Source organism: Coffea eugenioides, chromosome 11 (assembly GCF_003713205.1).
Source record: "Coffea eugenioides isolate CCC68of chromosome 11, Ceug_1.0, whole genome shotgun sequence".
NCBI classification, from domain to species: Eukaryota; Viridiplantae; Streptophyta; class Magnoliopsida; order Gentianales; family Rubiaceae; genus Coffea; species Coffea eugenioides.
The window spans coordinates 33,272,561-33,292,091 of NC_040045.1; the positions used below are offsets into that span (position 1 = coordinate 33,272,561).

General features: G+C 37.7%; 1 protein-coding gene across 1 annotated transcript; it reads left to right on the plus strand.

Moving 5' to 3' along the window:
• The first annotated feature begins 3,240 nt into the window (after positions 1-3,240).
• On the plus strand, positions 3,241-5,502 carry LOC113752324. The gene is made up of 5 exons (XM_027296440.1): positions 3,241-3,521; positions 3,615-4,487; positions 4,632-4,864; positions 4,979-5,067; positions 5,281-5,502. The coding sequence occupies exons 1-5, from the start codon at positions 3,241-3,243 to the stop codon at positions 5,500-5,502; spliced, it is 1,698 nt and encodes a 565-aa protein (XP_027152241.1).
• Positions 5,503-19,531: the final 14,029 nt, after the last annotated feature.

The following is a 19,531-nucleotide window of genomic DNA, read 5'->3' on the forward strand; positions in this document are numbered from 1 at the left end:
TGGCCAACCGACCATCCATTTGATGGACTTACCCATATAGGTAAGAAATCCCATTTAGTGGTACACCAATTAGGCCGACAAATTTTATGGGCTATGATTGCTGACAGTGAAGCAAATTGGAGGGGGATGAAATTGATCCAGTAGCAATGGTAACCTTCCTTGGGGCACAACAGTCGATAGTGAAGAAAGACAAACGGCTATGGCAAAGAAAATGGAAAGGAAAGAAAGATAGAAAGAAAGAAGAGAGGAAAAAAGGAAGAGAGAAGGAAAGGAAAAAGAAAAGGAAAGAAAGAATGAATGAATGAATGAAGAAGAGAAAAAATTTCTTTTTGTCTTTTTTTTTTTTAACTTCCCCCTTGTTGGAATAAGACGTGGGCACGTCTTGTTGGTCGAAACTCTTCTGATGATGAATTTGACTAATTACGAGTTACAACGTGTGCTCTAGGCACGTGCACGTCATGTTGCCTTATCGGCCTTCAAAGTCGAAACATGAGCTCTCCACGCAAGTAGGCTTGGGTACGACATGTTGGTGTAAACGCTTCTTATGGTGGAGCAGATTATTAGCACATTACCACATGCCCTCAAGGCGGGGGCACGTCCTATTGGCAGGAAGTTTTCTGACCATTGAAACATAAAAAACAAAAATTAAACATGTCAAATATGAAAAATCCAAGATAAATATAATGAAACTAATAATAAAAAGAAACTAAAAATTGAATTGGGTTGCCTCCCAATAAGCATTTTTTTTAATGCCTTTAGCTAGACATTATTATGCTTGTTTATGGAGGATAAAATTTTGTAACTCGTTTCAATGCTTCATCCTCTATGTAATTTTGGTAAGCCTCATAAATAGAGTAATTTTTGAACACACGAACTACGGTCTTCCATGGACTACTAGATGGTGCCAAACAAACAAGTAATGATCTTAATTCTTCACAAACTCCTTCATCATGAGCACTTACTGGTTCAAAATATTTGACCATAGCAACTCCTAATTTATTCCTGTCATGAAACTCAAAATCTTCCGATATAACAAAATCAATTTCACTAACAGAAATTATAGAATAAGAGTTAGGCGAATGTTGGTTAGGGAATAGAGAAGATGTTACCATATTTGGAGATTGTTCACTGGATTCATTCACTTGAACGATTTGATGTTGGGATCTTGTTTTTTACACTTCAACTGCATCTTTAGGTCCTTCTTCTTGAAACTCTTGCAGTTCCATGTCACTTGTCAAGATAATTGTACTCTCATCTTCCTTAAGATCGATGATGGTCTGTGAGGACAATTCTTCACAAATTGGAGAGATCAATTGGCTTATTATAGATGCCAATTCACGCATTCCATCCTCCATCCTTTTAATCATCATTTGTGTCTCCTGTTGAAGTCGATATGTGTTAGCAGTTACTAATTCCATCATTTCTTCAAGAGAATAGCTGACATGGATGATTGGTGCTTAAAGACTCTTCTGTTGAAAACCCATTGTTGATAGGTTGCAGTTTAGTGGGTATTTTGGGCATTATTGCACAATTAATTGACTAAATATTTTTCGTTAATTGGGTGGATTCTACTGATATTTTGTTTTGGAGCTAATTGCAGGAATGGTTGCTGAAAAGTGCTTAAATTCAACTTTTAGAAGATTCATCGGACGTGGGGCCCGTTTGAGAAGCTGAAGAAACCTAATTGTAATAGATTTTATTTTTATATATTTCTGGGGAGTCTGACTGCAAATTGGAAAACAAGTAACAATTTTTCGGCTATTGTGGGGGATTGTATTTATCTCTCGCGCGGCTTAGGTTAGAAGGGGAGTTTTTTCTTTGCTCTAGAATGAGACTAGAGAGCCGCAGCTTTGTAGAGAAAAAGGTAGCAGACAATAGCCACTTTTGTTGACTTTGGGGATTCTGATGAGCTTTTCATTGTTCTTGACCAAATTGAGAAATCAAACAACTTTCCAATCTCTCGTATGTGAATTGTGTGGGAAAAGAAAGAAAGCTTAAAAGAGCCGCAATCGTGGACTTTCGCCATTGCTTTTCATTCTGGCTTTGACCGAAGGAAATTGAAGCCTTGGAAATCAATTGAAAGCGATCGTAATCCATTGTTGTTTTTCTCTCTTCGGTTGACCGAAGTGAACGAGGGTCAAATCTTCCGTTTGCTTTGATTAAAGAATTGACGGTTTCCTCCAGCTCTGCCTTATGGCCTGTACACTGATTATGGGGAACTAAACCTCCCAACTCTAGTCAAGGGAACAACTGATGAATTGGTTCAACTAATACTGTGAGATTTAAACCATTGTTAATTGTTTTCTTCATTTATTGATATTTACATATTCCTTGCTCTTAACCGCTATAGCCTTGTGTATGATTGGTTAGTGCGCAATAATTAATTATTCACATAGGCTATTTTGCTATATAGGGGTAATTGAATCCGTAATTGTTCGTTACCTTTATCCCAGTAGCAACTGGTATAATTGGGTTTATGTCAGGGGAATATATGATCTAGCTTAAATAAACCCTCGTAGCGTGTTTATTGGTTAGGATTGGGCCTTTCTAATTATTAATGCAATCTGGAAATTAAATCCTACGGTCGTACCTAGGGTTGTTTTTGGGTTAGAGAAATAGCTAACGGTCGTACCTTAGCTATCGATAAATTACGGAAGGGTTGGTTGTTTAGCGCATGCGAGACAACTATAACCAATTTATCAGTGAATGTTGGAATTATATTTGAATCAATGATCAGTTGCATGAACCATTTCTGAAGTGCACCCTTGGCTAGAGTTTCTCTTAGTTATTTCTTTTAATAAATTATTTTCTGCATTTAATTTGTTCAGTTGGCATTTGATACCAAAACCCCCCCATTAATCTTGATTTGAAAAGAAACAAATATCTCTCCAGTCCCTGAGGAGACGACCCTACTACCGCGATATACAAAATCTGTATTTTCTCGGAGTAGGTATTTATTATTATTGAACAGGTTCGGCACCTGTCAATTTTTGGCGCCGTTGCCGGGGACTGGCGTCTGAATTATTTGTTTCTTTTTGAATTCAGTTTTTTTTTATTTATTTTGTTTTATTTTATTTTTCTTGGTATTTTTGCTAGTTTATGCCCCGTTCTTCTCGCACAGGTGAATTGATATACGATCCTGAGGTTGAGAAGGCAGCGCGTAGGCGAAGACAAGAAATCAAGAGACGAAAAGAAGGGCACTTATCTTTTGCAAACGAGTCAGTAGAAAACGAATTTAGCATGGCCAACACCCAGACATTAAGGGAGCTGGCTACCCCAGACCTGACTCATCAGCCCTTGTGCATCACGTTCCCAACTCTGGCTGAAAATACCTCTTTCGAGCTGAAATCGGGGTTGATTCAGCTCCTGCCTTCGTTCCATGGTCTCTCTGGCGAAGAACCCCACAAACATGTCAAGGAATTCGAAATAGTTTGCTCTAGCATGAAGCCTCCTGGGGTCACTGAGGAGCAAATAAGACTGAGAGCCTTCCCCTTCTCTCTCAAGGATGCAGCGAAGGATTGGTTATACTACCTGCCTGCAGGTAGTATCACCACGTGGGCATAATTGAAAAAGAAGTTCCTGGAGAAATTTTTCCCCGCGTCCCGGGCTGCAAGTTTGAGGAAGGAGATTTGCAGCATCAAGCAGTACTCCGGGGAGTCATTGTACGATTTTTGGGAAAGGTTCAACAAGTTGTGCGCTAGATGCCCACAGCATCAGATTAGTGAACAACTGTTGATCCAGTACTTCTATGAGGGACTCCAGTCAACTGACAGGAGTATTATTGACGCTGCGAGTGGAGGAGCCCTGGCGAACAAGACACCGAGGGAAGCATGGGACCTTATTGAAGCCATGGCAGAAAACTCTCAGCAGTTCGGCTTCCGTGAGAGCAATCCTACCCGCAGAGTCAATGAGGCAGAGACGTCATCCATCCAGCAGCAACTGTCAAAGTTGACGTCTGCTGTCAGGCAATTGGCCATGAGAGACACACCGCGAGCGAAGGTGTGTGGAATCTGTACTAGCATGGACCATTGCACGGATTCGTGCCCCATTCTGCAAGAGGACGGGGCGGAACAGGTAAATATGGCCGGAGGCGTGCCCGCGCCCCGCAGGCAGTATGACCCGTATTCCAACACATACAACCCCGGTTGGAGAGACCATCCCAATCTAAGTTATGGGAACAGGCAACAAGGTTCATTCCCGAATCGTCCACCAGGATTCCACCAGCCTTGGCAACCAAAATCTCAACCCTCATCCTCCAATTCAGGAAGCTCCTTGGAAGACCTAGTCAAAAGCCTGGCCACAACTACTACTCAGCTTCATCAGGAGATCAAAGCGGACAAGAAGGACCAAGAAGCTCGGATAAGCCAACTGGCAACCGCTATTAACCGTTTGGAGTCCCACGTTTATGGGAAACTGCCATCGCAGCCCGAGGTGAATCCCAAGAATGTAAGTGCTATGACGCTGAGGAGTGGCAAGGAGCTGGAAGGGCCTAAAGTGAAAAATTCAAAAAGCAAAAGCGAGGAGGAGATAGAAAAGGAAATTGAGGGGGAATGGCGTATTCGCAAGGATCCTAAGGTAACCTTCATTTCTCCGTCCACTATTAAATCTAACTTACCTCCTTTTCCTTGCAGGCTGGAGAAGACAATAAAGGTAGAAAGGGAAAAAGAAATCCTGGATGTGTTCCGCAAAGTTCAAGTAAACATCCCCCTATTGGACGTGATCAAGCAGGTACCCAAATACGCAAAGTTCTTAAAAGACTTGTGCGTTAACAAAAGAAAGCTAAGGGGTGATGAGAGAGTGATTGTAGGAGAGAATGTATCAGCTGTACTTCAAAGGAAACTTCCACCCAAATGCGGGGATCCAGGTATGTTTACTATTCCCTGTAAAATTGGACATTCTAGTATCAAAAATGCCATGATAGATTTAGGAGCTTCTATTAATGTGATGCCTAAGTCAATCTATGATTCTCTAAATTTAGGACCATTAAAAGAAACGGGGATAATAATTCAATTGACTGATCGTACATGTGCTTATCCGGATGGGATAATTGAGGATGTTTTAGTGCAAGTAGATGGATTAATTTTTCCTGCTGATTTTTATGTGCTTTACATGGATGATAGAAGTGCCCCAAATCCATCACCCATTATATTAGGAAGACCATTTTTGAGTACTGCCCAGACTAAAATTGATGTTAGTAAGGGTACTCTCACGATGGAATTTGATGGAGAAATAGTCCACTTTAATATCTTTGGTACAATGAAACATCCTGTTAACTCTCAGTCTGTGTTTGCTATCTATGCCACTAATCCCTCTGTACAAGAATTTTCTAAGTTTGCTTGTAGGGGTAAATTCAAGGTTGCTGCGAACAAGTCCTATAGGATGAAAGCAATTCATGAGTTGAAAATGGAGAGAAAATTTAGGGAAAAGGTTGCACTCAATGGCCACGTGGATCCCGGAGGAAGGCCACCAATTACAAGAAAAATTCAATTACATCCAGACTAAAGAGTGGTGCTATGTCTAGCCAAAGACATTAAAGAAAGGCGCTACTTGGGAGGTAACCCAAGACTGTTTGTTTCAGTTTTCATGCATTTTTTAAGTTTTAGTTAAGTGTTAGTGTCAATTAATAGTTTGATGTTTGGTGGCAGGAAATTAGTAGTTAAGCGTGCCCACGCCAGGTGGTCACGCCTGAGGGAAGGAATTTTCGTTCAGGTTCTGTGGACTCCATAGCAGTTAGACGTGCCCACGCCAAGTGGTCACGCTAACGGATCGAGAATTTTCGACGGATGGTCAAAAGACTAGGGGTAGTTAGGCGTGCCCACGCATAAGCCAGAGGTTCCTTATTCTCAAAAAAAAAAAAAAAAAAAAGAGAGAAAAGATTTTTTTTTTTTAAAGGGCACAAAACCCTACTCTTTTCTTCTTCTTCTTTCTTTTCTTTTTCTTTCTTCTTCTTTCCTTTCCTCTGCTTGGTTTGCCGACGCGCCCCACCTGGCCGCACGCCGCCATTGCCACACGTCCGCCGCCACATTCCCTCCAGCTCAAATCCTTCGCGCGCCCCCCTGTACGCCAGCAGACAGCGCGCAGCGACCTCCCACCTGGCCGCACGCCGCGCGCCAGCGCGCGACGCCTCTCTCTCTGCGCAACTCCATCGTGCGCAGATCCAGCCCCGTAGGGGACCGCGCGCGAGCTCCTCTGCTCCTACTCAAGGGCTTCACCAGCCGCAGCCAGCAGCAACCGCCGCGCGCATCACCAGCGCCTGACCCTGCCCAGCTCGCAGCAGCCTCGCAGCAGCTTCGCGCAGCCACCTCTTCGCGCATCACCCCCTGCGCAACTTGCAGCTCGAGTGCTCCAGTCCACCAGCCGAGCCTCCTCGCGCAACAAGAGTGTCAGAGCAGCAACTCAGCCTCAGCAGCGCCCACAGCGCGCGACCTCCGCGTGCTTGCCAGCACGCGGTGCCTTCTTCCACCTCTCTGCCGCCCCTACTCTCTACTTCACCCACTGCCTCTTCCACACTCCGGTGATTTCGTTCTTTAATTTTCTGTCACTAAGTAGCTGAGGCCAGATTACTAGCTTTCATTAGCTGATGCCAGATTTTAATTTCTTAGCTGAGGCCAGATTGTTGACTTGCTAGCTGAGGACAGAAATTTTGTGCTTGTTTGGGTGCTGTGGTATATATCTGTGGTTGATTGCTGACTAATCGTCAAATTTTGTGCGCAATCAGTGATATTTGGGAAAAGTTTTTACTCTAGTTGCCTGTTCAATTAGTTTGGGGGAATGTTGCTGTGTTTGTCTAATTAATTAGCTTTTGGGATAAGTTTATTGTCTGTTTCTGCACTTGTCTGTGATTGGGAGCTGTATTTAGTTGTCATTTGCTTTGTTGGCTGTTTGTTGACCTCTTTGGACTACCATTCCCTTGCCTCCACCCTGCCCTCTGATTTCAAATGACTAAACCAAAAAAATAAGGGCAAGAACAAGCCCGCCTTTCCCTCCACAGCCGTAGTTCATTTCTGCCCTCCTCCATTTTAAGGGAAGTGTCGTTGTCCCAATACCTTTGTTTTGATCTTTCTTTGCTTACATTGAGGGCAATGTAAGGTTTAGGTGTGGGGGAGGGTTAACTATGCTTTAGCTGTGTTTTTTTTAGTTGTCTGATTAAATTTTTCCTTGCCTTAGTAGTTCCTTTCTTTAAACTGTGATGAATGCAATTGAGGTATGAGTACGAGTAGTAAGTTCATACCATTGGGTGCTCTATTTTCCTCGATGATGAATTGATTGATGAATATGCTGAACTTGACATAAATTTGACCACTTGTGCGATTTTTGGGCCTAATTTTTCGTTTGTTTGAGTGGTTATTGCACATGATTTGTCATTCTAGAACTTGCTCGGTTATGCATGTCAAGACTACATTTAAATGAGTTTAATGCATTGAAATGATAGGGCACCTAGGATTGAGCCATTTTTGGACTTTGTAAAAAAAAAAAAAAAAAAAAAAAAAAAAACCACCCAACCCTTAGCTAGCTTATTTACCACTAGAGAGCCAAGTTGAGCCTTAACCCTTATTCTTCTCTTGATACCCTAGTTTTTAGCCGTAAAACCTCTTTTTAGACTTTCTTTTTGAATCTCGTGTGAAGAAGTGCTTTGATTTCTGTCGCGCCCCACTTTTTGAATGATGTGAAATGTGTGCGAAGTGTGGTGTGAACGTGTGCAACATGAAAAGTAAAAGGCCATGGGACTTTGGAAAGCGACGATTTGGCCAAATGAAATTTAAAAAGGGTTTTTTAAATATGAAAACGGAGTCGCCACTTGGTATAGATTTGGGGTGTACCAAGTCACCCAAAAAGTGTTTTTTAAAGACAAAGTAGTAAAACCCTTTTTAAAACGACTCCTAGTCCACGTAAGCCAAAGAAAAAGGTTCGGGGGTCACGTTTGACAAAGGGGAAGGCAAGGATAGAATCCAAGGCACCCCTTTGACCTAGCCAAGGCTAGTTGCGCGACTTAAACCAATTTTTCCTAGTTTTCTACCCAATGTATGTTCGCACGTTGGATATGACTATGTGAATGCAAAACGGAAAGAAAAATGCAATCCTAAATTCTACGATGTCTCTTGTGAGGCTTTTGGTCCCAAACCACATGAATTGTGGCGGCCAACAAAGGAACACCTCATAGAGGTCGATTAATGCAAATGAGACTCAAGTGTGCAAGTGTGAAAGTGTATGAAAGATGCAAGAAATGTAAGTGCAAGTGTGCAAAATTGTATAAAGGTGCTTGTGTGAAATTGTAAAAAAATCCAAGTGTTTGTGTGCAGATGTATGAAAAGGTGCTCGTGTGAAATTGTGTGAAAAATCCAAGTGTTTGTGTGCAAGGGAAGGGATATGAAGGTGCATGTGTGAAAGTAGGAGGAGAAAATAAAAGTGTAATGAGGGTATAGAATGATAGAGTGAATATAGAATGCGTGAGCCTAGGGAATGCAAGCAAGACGGGTACGGGGGTTGACTCCTAACTTTCGACTTTGATTTTCCCTTTGATTAGAAGGCAAAACTAGCGTGCTAAGGCTATCGAATAGCCACACTCGCTCGTTTCCCTCATCAGAAGGGGACACTCAAGCAAAATGAACCCTATAGCTAGTATGGGATGCAAAAATCTAAAGTGAGAGGGAAGGGACTAGAGGAGCATGCTAAATGATAAAAACTAAGAAAAAATGCATGAAAATATAGTGAGCAAGCAAATGATGTGCTAACGAGGGGAAATCCCTAAGGGTCTAGCGTTGGACTAGCCCATTCTATGAACTCCGACTAGCGTTGGACTAGTGGCAACGTACATTTATCCATTCCATTCATTCATGGCTATGAAAGCAAGTAGACATGCCAAAACACTCATAAACACATAGCACATAACATTTAGCATGCTCGACTAGATGCAAGAGCCTAATAAAGCAATTAAACATGTAGCAACAAAAGCAAGCAACCAAGGGGAAGGGGAAATGGACCAGATGCTCTCCGAGCACTATCTATTACAAGCCAAGAGGTGTACACATACCCCATGAAAGCATAAAGGGAAGGGGAAATGGACCAGATGCTCTCGAGCCCTATCTATTACAAGCCAAGAGGTGTACACATACCCCATAAAACTTAAATAAAAGCAAAAGTAAATGAACTAATTGAAAGGAGGTAAGGAAAGCGAAGTAGACAGGCATATTCACATAACACGTAGGAGCACATAGGGTCAAATGAAGTGCAAGTGAAAGGGTAGAGTGTACCTCCCTTGAAATTGGGCCCCAATGAAGTAAAATCACTTATTTATCCTCCAAAATAAAAGAAATGGTCAAGGTACCAATTTATTTGGGAAAATTAAAGAAAACATGCAAACACGGGCTCACATGGTCATAAAGCTCTTAAATTCATGCATGAAGTGCAATTTAAACAAAGCATGGTAGTTAATTGAAGCAAACCGGTAATGAAGTTGCAAAAATTAAAATTACCAAGGACCAAATTGATGAAATTATTTAATTGATTGAGTCCTAGTGGAATAAGGAGAGACTTGGGGGGTTAAAGTCCAATTTTAGAATTTATTTCATGCATGCATACGTAAAGAACTTAAAATTCTGCAACTAAAAGGAATGAATTCTGCTGACTTTTTGTTCCAAGCTTGCGGCAATGTCCAGATGCAATTCTATCCGTTTACCATACAAACAAAATTATCAACTAAACCCACAACTTCATGGTGGGATTGAAACAAACAAAATTGGAGCTGACCAGCAAAAGAAAAACTAACAGCAAAAGAAAGAAAAAGAAAAAATGCAGCAAAACCTTCGACAATCAAGAACAGGCGCACACTACTGCCTTTTCCTTTCAAGTAAAGATTCCAGATTTAATCCAGAACTATTCATCTAGACTTCAACTTAAATTGAGCAACGAAACTACATGATGATCACAATCCAATGGCCAGAAATTTGGAAAGATCTTATGCAAAAATACTGGAAAAATATGCAAAAATCTGAAGAACAAAACTGCTGCAACTTTCTTTGTTCATTCAAGACAAATTTCATGCAAACAGGTTCACTGAATACCAGGATTTTAACTCTCAGCTATCAACTAAAACAATAGCTAGACTTTGTTGCAGGTCCAAAGCAAAGAATCTAAGCAAACCGTCAGGGATTAAAAGGAACTAATCAACAAAAGAATGGAAAAAGTGCAGCAGAAATTTTTCTTTGCAACTTGCTGTGCTTCATTACCGAAACATTACCAGCCAAACCTCAACTTTTGAATCAAATGATCATAAGACATTCCCCAAATCATCAACCAAGCCAAATAAGACACTCATTGCAAGATCAAATAAGAAAATTCAGGTTGATGACTGCTAAAAACACAAAGGGGCGGCAGAAAATTTATAACAGCCCAAACAAAAATGCAGCAAAACTCTTCTCCATTCTCTGTGATCTTACAACTTCATTAGCCATTCAGTGAGCTTACATTAGATTCCAGAATCATCATAAAACGTTAGCTTAGACATGCAAACCAAGAACTCTAACATCCAGATTACATCAATAAGGACCAAAGATATAGCCTTTCCAACAAGATTATCAAGCATCTGCTTGGCTCTTCAACTCACGGACAAGATGGGCAAGCCTTTTGAACCGAATAAATGAGAGGAGGGAATGGGAAACAAAAAGGGACCGGTCATGAACAATTAAGTGACGTTCATTTCTAGCTAAAATGCAAATTTTTAGATGTCTTAAAAGAACACAAACAGCATGCGATTGATGCAAGACCCATAACAGAGCAAGAACTCAGATTTCATATGAAATGACAATAGACAAACAAAAGGGTGAAGGTTACCTATTCACTGCCGTTGGAGTTGAAGCTTCATCCTGGGTTCGACGACAATAGGGAAACAGCTTCTGATGAGGAAATCTACTGGGGATGTTCAGCCTTCTCCTTGTTTTCTTTTGAATCGATCAGTTCCTCCTTTTCTCCCGTCCTTGCTTGATTTTCTTCAGCCTTCAATGCTTTCGTAAGCCACAAAGTCTAACCAGCCGCCCCCCTCTCAAGCTTTTGGATCTCTTTCTTCCCTCTCCGTTTTTTCCTGAAGTTTCTTTCAATCTTTTTCTCCCTGATGTAGCCGCAACTCCCTAATATCTCTTTTGCTCCCCCCTGGTTGTCTTTTGTTCTAGCCGTTACCCACCTCAAAACTCTCCTCTCTCTGCTGTTTTCTTCTCACAGCCGTTCCAACTCTCCTCCCCCCAAGCTCTTCCCAGTTCTTCTCTCAAGCTTCCTGCCATCAACTATGCTTAGCTACTTCTCCCCCAAAGCCCGCAGCCTTTCTTTCTTTTCCCTTTGCTGTTTTTTCCTCCCCCTCACCGAGCTCCTCCTTCTTTGCGGCTACCCTTTCTTTAGCTTTTATATCCCAGTGCAACCCTAAGAACCTCTGTCCTTTTTCTGTATTTTGCAGCTTCAGGAGCCGGCCCAGATTTCTTTGCAAACGGCGCAAGTCCGCAGCTTTCATGCTGCGGCAACAATTTTTCTTTTTTTTCTTTTTTTCAGCTAATTAAAACAGAAATTAATAACAATAAAAATGAAATAAATGATAATAACAAAAATTTATAATAACAGAAATTGATATTGAACAGCAAATTACAACTTCCATTTTTCATCCATTTTCTTTTTTTCTTTTTTTTCCCTAAATGAACCAAACAAAAACAAAATTTAAATTAAGTAGAAATGACTAAAATAGATAAATAAAAACAAAAATGCTATTTTTATTTTTTTTTCCTCTTTTTCCATGATTTTTCCTTTTTTTCCATTTTTCATGATTTTCTACGCTAAAAACTTAAAAAAACAAAAACTAAAAAACTAAAAAGTAAATAAAACTAAAAATAAAATAAAATAACATCTAAAGGGGCAAAACAAAAATGCAAACCATTTAAAACAAAAATCATGAGATAAACAAAAATCAATAGACAAGACTTATCACTAAAACGAAACATATAAATCAATTCAAAATTTGGTGTCTACAATTTCATTACATGGAAATTTGGAGTATTATTTGAGAGGCATTGCATATATGTATGAAAAAAAAAAGAAAGAAAAAGGAATGTGTAAAGAAGACAAAATGCAGGAAATCAACAAGTAAAGTTGATTTTTATGGTGCTGGTTGGGAGTTATTGGAAAAAAAAAAACAAAACAAAAACAAAACAAAAAACAAAAAACAAAAAACAAAAAACAAAAAACAAAAAAAAAAGGAAAAAAGGGAGAGGGGAAGTAGATGAATGAAAAGAGGAGAAAGAAAAAGTCGAAGGTTGTGGCAAGTGCTAATTTACTTCATTTGTGTGATGGTTGAGATGTCTTGAAGTTTCAAATGTGCAAGAATCTGTGTAATTAATTTCTGAGCACTTTTTTTATACTTTTACACCCTTTTGATTCCTTTTTATCCTACCTTCTCACTTAACCCCATTACAACCTTGCAAAGTCCCTTGATTGCTGTATTTAAATTCATAAGTAAGTGGTGGAGATATGATATATGAGCAAACTTATGGTAGTGTCATTCTATTGTGTTGATTTGAGAGCCATCTTATATACATTTCATATACACTTTGGAGTGAATGAGTGCACCTTAAACTGTGAGAATTGTTGATTTGGTAGATTCTGATTTCGACGAGGTTATTGGGGAATTTGGAATGCCATTCTTGGTATGAACTGCTGTGAATTGTTTCGTATCTTGATTGTACTTCTGAGTTAATTATGCTTGAGGGCAAGCATAGTCTATGATAGGGCATTATTTGTTTGCAATTTTATTATTAATTTCCCCTTTTGTTCGTATCAAATATTGTGTTAATTGTTGATATTTACTCATATTTGGTATCTGGACTTAATTCCAGGGAATGGAGCAGAAAACTACAAAAAGCAGGGACTTTTTGAAGCAAATTACTTCACAAGTGGGAGTCTTCTATGAAGCTCCCTCAACGTGTCCCACAAGAGATCAAACAAACGGCTTCCCTTTTTAGCTGATGAAGAGAAGGCTGGTACAAGGAGTCCTAGGAACATTAGGAAACAAGGAGTAATTCGTCAGGCTTTTCTTTTGAGTTTGTTTGACTCTCAATCTCGGCGGGGACCACGGGATAAGAGCATTTGGAGTCATCATTCCTTTTGGACTTTAAAATGAGAAAGAAACGTACAAGGCTTGTAAATTGGAATTGGACTCTCAATTCGTGCGGGGACCACGGGATAAAGGAAAGCCTTGTGTCATGTATCCTTTTGGCTATATAAGAAAGGCTGAAGGGAGAGTTTTAGTTCAGCTTTTTAGCATAGTTTAGTTTTGTTTCTTTCTTGGCTCTTTTGATGGCCTGGATCTCAATGAAATTACTTGAAGATTTTCTCATGAGACGTGGCTAAGTTTGTCTAATCAAGAACAACGGAGGACTTGGTTCAACTAAATTTGTGAGATCGAATTAGTTTTTATTTATTTCCATTATTCACTGGTATTTGTCTATCTTCTGCTTTATGTTCATATGGTTGTTTTATTATTCGATTATCCAGGGCCCGGATTCTAGATTAATTCAATAACCTGAAGCCAATTAGGATAGTTAAATCCGTAATTGTTTAATTATTCTAAACTGGTGGCAACTGGCATGATTGGGTTTGTGTCAGGGAGATAGACAGGCTAACTTAAAGAGACCCTCGTAGCGTGTTGATTGGTTAGAATTAGGCTCTTCTAATTATTCATGCAATTAGGGAATTGAACTTCTATGGTCGTACCTAGGGTTATTTCCTGATTAGAGAAATAGTCAACGGTCGTACCTTGGCTATCGACAAATTGAGGAAGAGTTGGTTGTTTATCGCGTGTATGACAACTATAACTAATTTATCAGATAGTAACTGGAATAATCCTTGCATCTGTGATCGAATTAAGTGGATCATCTCCGAAGTTGTCTCTTGGCTAGAGTTCATCCATTTTTATTGTTATTGTGATAATTAGTTATTTGAGTTGTAGTTACTTTATTTTATTTTAATTTATTCCAAGTAATTTGGTTACTCTCATTTTCAAAAACCCCCCATATCTGGAACTTGAGAAGAAATTAAATTATCCCCAGTCCCTGTGGATTCGACCCTGCTTACCGCTATATACAGAATTTGTATTTTATTTGAGCAGGTATTTATTATTGCACAGGTTCGGCACCTGTCAGTCTAGGTGTGGGGGAGATTGATAGGGTGCATTTTAGTGGGGTATTTTGGGTATTATTGCACAATTATTTGACTAAATATCTTCATTAATTGGGTGGATTCTACTGATATTTTATTTTGGTGCTAACTGCAGGGCATTGGAGTAAAAAGTGCTAAAAAGAGGAAAATAACTAAAACATGATTAAAAGGGACAATTTCCAGCTAATTTAGCGGTGGCACATTCAAGTTCAAAAGGTTTGGGATTCGAGCGTGGAAGTTTCCAAGTCCGAGTAGAAGTCAACAAGAGCACAAGGAGATTTCCTAGCTTGATTGGGGCGGATGAAGAGCAAAGTGGAGTCAAAGTGGGGCTCTTTCCTTTAGTCTTCACATGGCCGTATAAGACAAGGAAATAATTAGAAGAAAAAGGAAGTAGACTTAGCTTAGGAGATTTATTCCTTACTTTTAGCAGGTTGCCCGTAGCTTTAAAAAAACATTGAGGGGACATTTTCTTAGGGGCCGACTTTTACTTTTCTTCCTTGAACGTAACTTGAGAGACAGCAATTGTAAGCTTCGAATAGGTTGGTTCTCCATTAATGGAGAACTAATGGAGAACCAACCTTCTAATTCTAGTCAAGGGACAACTGAAGACTTGGTTCTGCAATTACTGTGAGATCGAATTTATTTTAATCACTCTCTCATTTATTGGTATTTATATGATTCTTGCTTTTAATTGTTATAGCTCTTGTGTATGATTGATTAGTGCGCAATAATTAATTATTCATATAGGCTATTTTGCTAAATAGGGGTAATTGATTCCGTAATTGTTCGTTACCTCTATCCCAGTAGCAACTGGCGTAATTGGGTTTATGTCAGGGAAACATACGATCTAATTTAAACAAACCCTCTTAGCGTGTTTGTTAGTTAGGATTGGGCCTTTCTAATTTTTAATGCAATCTAGAAATTAAATCCTACGGTCGTACCTAGGATTGTTTTTGGGTTAGAGAAATAGTTAACGGTCGTACCTTGACTATCGATAAATTAAGGAAGGGTTGGTTGTTTATCGCGTGTATGACAACTATAACCAATCTATTAATAAATGTGGAATTATCTGTGAATCGATGATCAGTGTATGAACCATTTCTGAAGTGTACCCTTGGCTAGAGTTTCTTTTAATTATTTCTCTTAATCAATTATTTTCTGCAGTTAATTTATTTAGTTAGTATTTGATCCAAAAACCCCCCATACTTTGGACTCTAGAAGAAACGAATTATCCCCAATCCCTGTGGATTCGACCCTACTCACCGCTATATACAAAATTTGTATTTTTCTCGAGTAGGTTTTTATTATTGCACAGGCTCGACACCTGTCAGATAATAATAATGGGATCACCGAAGGCATCAAACACTGTGTGCCAAACCCTTGGAGTTGGCTTCTGAACAGCGTTTGAACCAAAGTCAAGGCGCCTACAGATAACGTCTTCATCATCACCTGGCCACCTGGGATACCCCTTTCAGCATTTGTTCTGAGAAATGAGGCCACGCCTAGAACACCTCCAAGCTGACGAAGCTGCTCAATGTTTTTGTGGCGGGCAAGCTCAGATAGGCGTTCTGGTATGATATCAACAACTGTGTCAGATGGAGATGGCAGAAGATTGTCCAACAGCCCACTGTAGTTTTCAGCTGCATTATCCCTTGCTCGAGAGAAGGCATTGATGCTACGGAGCATTGTGGATATCGCACGCCACCTCTTCTGGGCATCGAAAACTATAGGTGTCAACTCTACTCCTTCGTTGACTACTCCTTCCTCTTTTACAGAAGAGAAGCGTCTGATGCTCCGGACGGTGATAGATATGACTCGCCCCCTCTTCTGGACTTGGCACCTCTTCTGGGAGCGAGTGGGAAGTAGTGGCGTCTCGACAGCATTGAAACTTGCTTCTAAAGTGTGGCTCATTATTGGATTTTTTTTTTTTTGGGGACAAAAAGAGATTGATGTCGCTGCCTTCGAATTTACTCTTCTGGTAAGAAAAAGAATGTTGAGATTTTCTATCTCACACAAGGTACAAGACAAGGTTCAGAAATCGGAGGGAGATAACGGAATGAGATAAAAGCTAATCGTTCACGATCTCAACCAATTTGACTAGCTGCATGAAAAGATTTTAGAAAAACTGTTGCATGAGTTGGGTGTGTTGGTTGATGCAATACCCGGTGCTGATTGTATTTATAGAAGCAGAAGCATATGATGTGAACCGTCATGCATGAAGCATGAGTTGCTTGATGGAATATTCGGTGCTGCCTCTATTTATGGTTTCTTTCTTGTCCGAAGGTAGATCTTTTCAAATGTAATGAGCAAGACTTTAAACGTAAAAGAAAAGGACGACTGAAAAGAGCCACGCGGTTTCGTCTTTTATCAAACCCAGTTAAAGACTTTTACCACGTGGTTTCATCCCTGCACGTTTTCTTTATCTTCGTTTATTCATTTATTTATTTAATTTTTTTTTCCACTTGAGATAACTAAACAATGGTCTGTCGGAACTGGTATGCACTTAACAATCCTATATGTTCATTTATATTAATTTTAAAAAATCAATGTATTCTAAATATTTAATTATTTATTAATTTTTTTAAAAAAAAATTTACATAATTTCAGTATAAATCATAATATATATCAAATAATGTACCCCATATCAAAAATTAGGTAGATATTTCCCCACAATAATATGCTTGTAAGATCTATTATACTACGATTATCAACCGTATATTCATTATTGATTTTTTTTTTTGGGACAGAAAGAGGTAGTTTTGATCGTTGTCAGTTTATTCTTGAGTACCAGATTGATGTCTCTTTTTTTTTCGCAACGATAGATATCTTATAACCTACTCTAGCCTAATCTAGGGGAAGGGGCAAGGGGAATGGTCAACTAAGACCAGCCACATATTGTGACAAATTTTTGTCAACCCCTGACCTCCAGCATCACCATTAAGGTGATGACCACTGGATCAAATGGCCAGATTAGTTGAGTACCAGATTTTGTGTGAGTATCAGATTGATGTCGCTGCCTGTATTTATACATACTAGGCATTGTGCCCCGCGAGTTTCGCGGGGTACCCATTATTGATTGTTTAAGAGTAATGTAAGATTTATTTAATAATTAATGTTTAGAGTATTTTATATAATAGTAGGGTTGGAATAATAAATAGAGGAACAATATATTGGATTAATATATTTATAAATAGATATAGTAATATTGTTGTGATTTGTATTTAATTTTTTAAGAGTAAACAGGATGTAAATATTATTTAAATTAATGGAATGTAAATCATTTTTTAAGATTTGAGATAAATTAATAATTTGAAATAATTTTTATATGTTTATTTTTATATTGTTAAATATAAGTGGAAGTAGGATAAAGAAAATTTAGGGAACAGATAATTGCTATGTGCAAGAAGCTGTAGTGGACACGTTTAATTATGATTGTTGGATAAAGTCTCTGCTGAAGAGCCGCAGATGATAATTGTTTTCATTGAACAGGGTGAACAGGATGGCACTTCCTTCATGTAAGAAGTGTTTTTGTGCGAATATTGGCCAACCTTCTGTTATTTCTATTCCTTCTAGCTGAAAGATCCATCGAGTTTTATCATGATAGCAATTGATGACTCCTATGTTGTCTGTTTGTATATGCGAGGGTATATCACCAATGAATACCTGAGATAGAAAATAGGGAAAAACCTAGTTGTATTATGAAATGAGAGTAGCAATGTAGTGTATGAATTATATTGCTTGGAATGTAATTTGTATGAAACTCACCAAAGATTCAAGATCGTATGTTAGATAGTAGAAGAGTTTAGTATTAGAAAAACTAAAAGAAAAGAAATATAGTGAAGAATATAAATTCATAAATATAATATATACAAATTAAGGATTTTTAACAATTTGAAATTATAAATTTAGAATCATATATTTGTATTTATTGATCGAATAATTTTTTTGAATCAATAAATATTGGATTGATTTATTTTTAAGTTTATATATATTAGATACATGTCAAGTACATATGATTTTCATTCATTTGTATTAATACGAAATAGCATAATCAATTTATATATATTGATTGGATACACATAGAATTTGTATTCATTTGCATATATTAGATGCACGTAGGATTTTTAGCGATTTGCATATTTTTTTCATATTTAATATTTTTGCTAATATATACATTTTGGAGAAAATTAATTAAATTTATATACATTAGATACATGTTAAGTACATATGATTTTCATTGATTTGTATTAATACGAAACAACATAATTGATTTGTATATACTGATTGGATACACATAGAATTTTTATTCAATTGCATATATTAGATGTACGTAGGATTTTTTGGAATTTGCATTTTTGTTATATTTAATATTTTTGCTAATATATATATTTTGGAGAAAATTAATAAATAAGCAAATAAATATAAAAAGAAGACTATTTTATGTATTAGATGTGCATAGCATTTTTAGTGATTTGTGTATTTTTTTTAATAGTTAATATTTTTGTCAATATACACACTTTCAACAAAATTAATAAATAAGCGAGTTACTAAATAAGCGGACACATATAAAGAAGGAGAGAAATTATAAATATAGAAATAGTTCCGAAATTATAATTATTTGATATAAATAACACTTATTATATGTTAATACAAGGCAGTATTATTAATTTATATATATTAGATGTAGGTTAAACACATATAATTTTCATTAATTTACATTAATACAAAACAACATAATCGATTTATATATATTGATTAGATACATATAGAATTTTTATTCGTTAGTATGTATTAGATATACAAAGGATTTTTAGTAACCTGCGTAATTTTTTGATATTTAATATTTTTTTCAATACACACACTTTTGACAAAGTTAATAAATAAGTGAGTTAATAAATAAGCGGATAAATATAAAGAAGGACGGAAAATTATAAACACAGAAATAGTGTTGAAATTATAATTATTTCACATAAATAACACTTATTATATGTTAATACAAAGTAGTATTATTAATTTATATATATTAGATGCATGCTAATCATATATGATTTTCATTGATCTGCATTAATACAAAACACCATAATCGATTTATATATATTGATATATATATTGATTAGATACACATAGAATTTTTATTCGCTTGTATGTATTAAATGTACATAGGATTTTTAGCAACTTGCATATTTTTTTGATATTTAATATGTTTGTGTATATAGCAAGCTACATATTTTTTTGATATTTAATACGAAATAGCATAATTGATTTATATATACTGATTGGATACACATAGAATTTTTATTCATTTGCATATATTAGATGTACGTAGGATTTTTAAGAATTT

What these genes read in the sequence shown, in the direction of transcription:
- LOC113752324 (XM_027296440.1), top strand. Translation starts at nt 3,241, where the DNA reads ATGGCCAACACCCAGACATTAAGGGAGCTGGCTACCCCAGACCTGACT. An exon ending in AGTGGCAAGGAGCTGGAAGG is followed by an intron (nt 4,488 to 4,631) that starts GCCTAAAGTGAA and finishes TTTTCCTTGCAG; the next exon opens with GCTGGAGAAGACAATAAAGG. An exon ending in TTGAGGATGTTTTAGTGCAA is followed by an intron (nt 5,068 to 5,280) that starts GTAGATGGATTA and finishes GTTAACTCTCAG; the next exon opens with TCTGTGTTTGCTATCTATGC.